This window comes from Plasmodium gaboni, assembly GCF_001602025.1.
Source record: "Plasmodium gaboni strain SY75 chromosome Unknown, whole genome shotgun sequence".
Lineage (NCBI taxonomy): Eukaryota > Apicomplexa > Aconoidasida > Haemosporida > Plasmodiidae > Plasmodium > Plasmodium gaboni.
Genome location: NW_017385241.1, coordinates 1 through 2,220, shown reverse-complemented (window position 1 = coordinate 2,220; position 2,220 = coordinate 1). Strand labels below are relative to the sequence as shown.

The window sequence follows — 2,220 nt, the reverse complement described above, 5'->3', positions numbered from 1 at the left end:
ATTATCTGATTACATTTTTTTTTCACATCCTCATGCAGTAGTATCTTTTCTTTATTTTTCATATTACTTTTATATTTTTTGTCCATTATAAAAATACAGTCATCATTATTATTATTATTATTATTATTACTATTATTACTATTGCTATTATTATTATTATTGTTGTTGTTTTTTTTATTATTTATTTTTTTATTTTTATTTGAAGGAAAAAATATGTTTGCATAAAAATCATGAATAGATAATTTTCTTATAAAATTGTTTTTATTTTTTATTTCTTCTATTTTTTTTGATAATATTTCTTTGAATGGAAATATTTTTTTTTTTTCATCCGATTGATTGTTAATCAAATATTTGTTGTTAATAAATAATTTGTCTATTTGATTTTTTTTATATGTAATACTATTATTTATATTATTACTTATAGAAAAATTCTTATTATATTTTATATCTTCTTTATAATTATCTTTATTTTTTTTTTTTTGGTTTGTGTTCATTATATATGTATTCCTATTCACCACAATATTATGATTCCCACTTTCTTCTTCTTCTTCTTTTTCTTCTTCTTCTTTTTCTTCTTCTTCTTCTTCTTTTTCTTCTTCTTCTTTTTCTTCTTCTTCTTCTTCTTTTTCTTCTTCTTCTTCTTCTTCTTCTTCTTCTTCTTCTTCTTCTTTTTCTTTTTCTTTATATTCTATATTATTCACACTGTTGTCGTTTATTCTTTCCTCTTCATCATTCTCTTCTTGATGTGGACAAGGAATACATTCTTCTATATGTACATTTTTTTTTAAACTATTCTGTAATATATATTTTTTTTTCCAGCTGATATCATTAATACGATGTTTTAATACATACTTCTCTAAATTTAAAGAAAAATCATATTCTTTTTTTTTTTGAGAAATATTTTCTTCGAGTAGACAAGTATGTTTTTTCTTTTCCTTCATTATGTCTATATTTATATCATTATCATTTTTTGGAGCTATTAATATATCTTTTATTATTATATTATCTTCATCATAATTATGATGTTCATGATAAGTATCACTATTAGTTTTTTTTTTGTTGTCGTTATGTTCTTTTTTAACTTTCATGATGATATCCTTTTCTTTCTGTTCATCATTCGAACATTTTAAAAAACAAATTATATTTTTTTTTATTCTATCCATTTTTTTTTCTTCTTCTTCTTCTATATAATAATGATTATTTCCATTATCTTTATTCATTATAAATAAACTGCTATGATATTTTTTTTTTGTTCTTATTGATAATATTAAAGAAAGGAATACATTTTTTTTTTTTTTCTCTTTGTATATTTTTTTCCTTTCAACTTTTATATAACCTTTTTTAAAAAAATCGTCCATTTTTTTTTTTTTTTTCTTTTTTTTTTTATTATCAAAATGTTGAAGAGTATCATTATGAATTCTATCATCCATCATATGAGTATGATATATCATCATATTTCCATATATTTTTTGATTATTTCTTATATTATATTTTATTATATTTTTTTCATTTTTGTCTTTTGCATTTAATAAAATGAATGGAGTTTTATAACATTTAGATATTTTTTTTTTTTTTAAATAAAATAATTTATAATTTTCATTGAGAATTTTTTTTTTAATCCATTTTTTTTGAACTTCATTATTATATAACATATTATTTTTTATTAACTTTTGAATATATTTTTTTTTTTTTTTTTGTATATTTGAAATATTCTTTTTATTTTCTTTTTTTATTAAATATTTTAATATGTATATTTTATGTATATATTTATATTTTCTTTCTTCTTTGAAATATAACTTATTTTTCTGATTTGAACAAAATTTTGTCTTCATATGATATTTATTATTATATTTCATTTTTTTTTCATTGTTTATATTTTTATTATCTTTATTTCTTATTTTATATGTATCACATTTGATATCATTATAATTATCATTGTCATCATTTTGATAATATCCATTTTTTTGTATAACTTTTTTTTCACTCCTTATATTATTACTTAGACGACACATATTATTATGCAATCTAATATTTTTTTTATTACATTTTAATTGTTTATCTGTAGTATTGTCATTTGTATTATTTAATATAATCTTTTTATTTTTATTAAAATGTGGCATGATATATTCATTTTTGTCACAATATTGTGTAAACAAAATATTTTCTTCATTCACAGTTTTTATAATATTCATTTCATTCTCTTTTTTGTGCATATTTTTG

General features: G+C 17.8%; 1 protein-coding gene across 1 annotated transcript; it reads right to left on the bottom strand.

Moving 5' to 3' along the window:
• PGSY75_0006600 (hypothetical protein) lies at positions 1 to 2,220 on the bottom strand (the record flags this gene model as incomplete). Its single annotated transcript, XM_018783200.1, has 1 exon — positions 1 to 2,220. A coding segment is annotated over one exon (2,220 nt), but the record flags the coding sequence as incomplete, so codon positions are not given.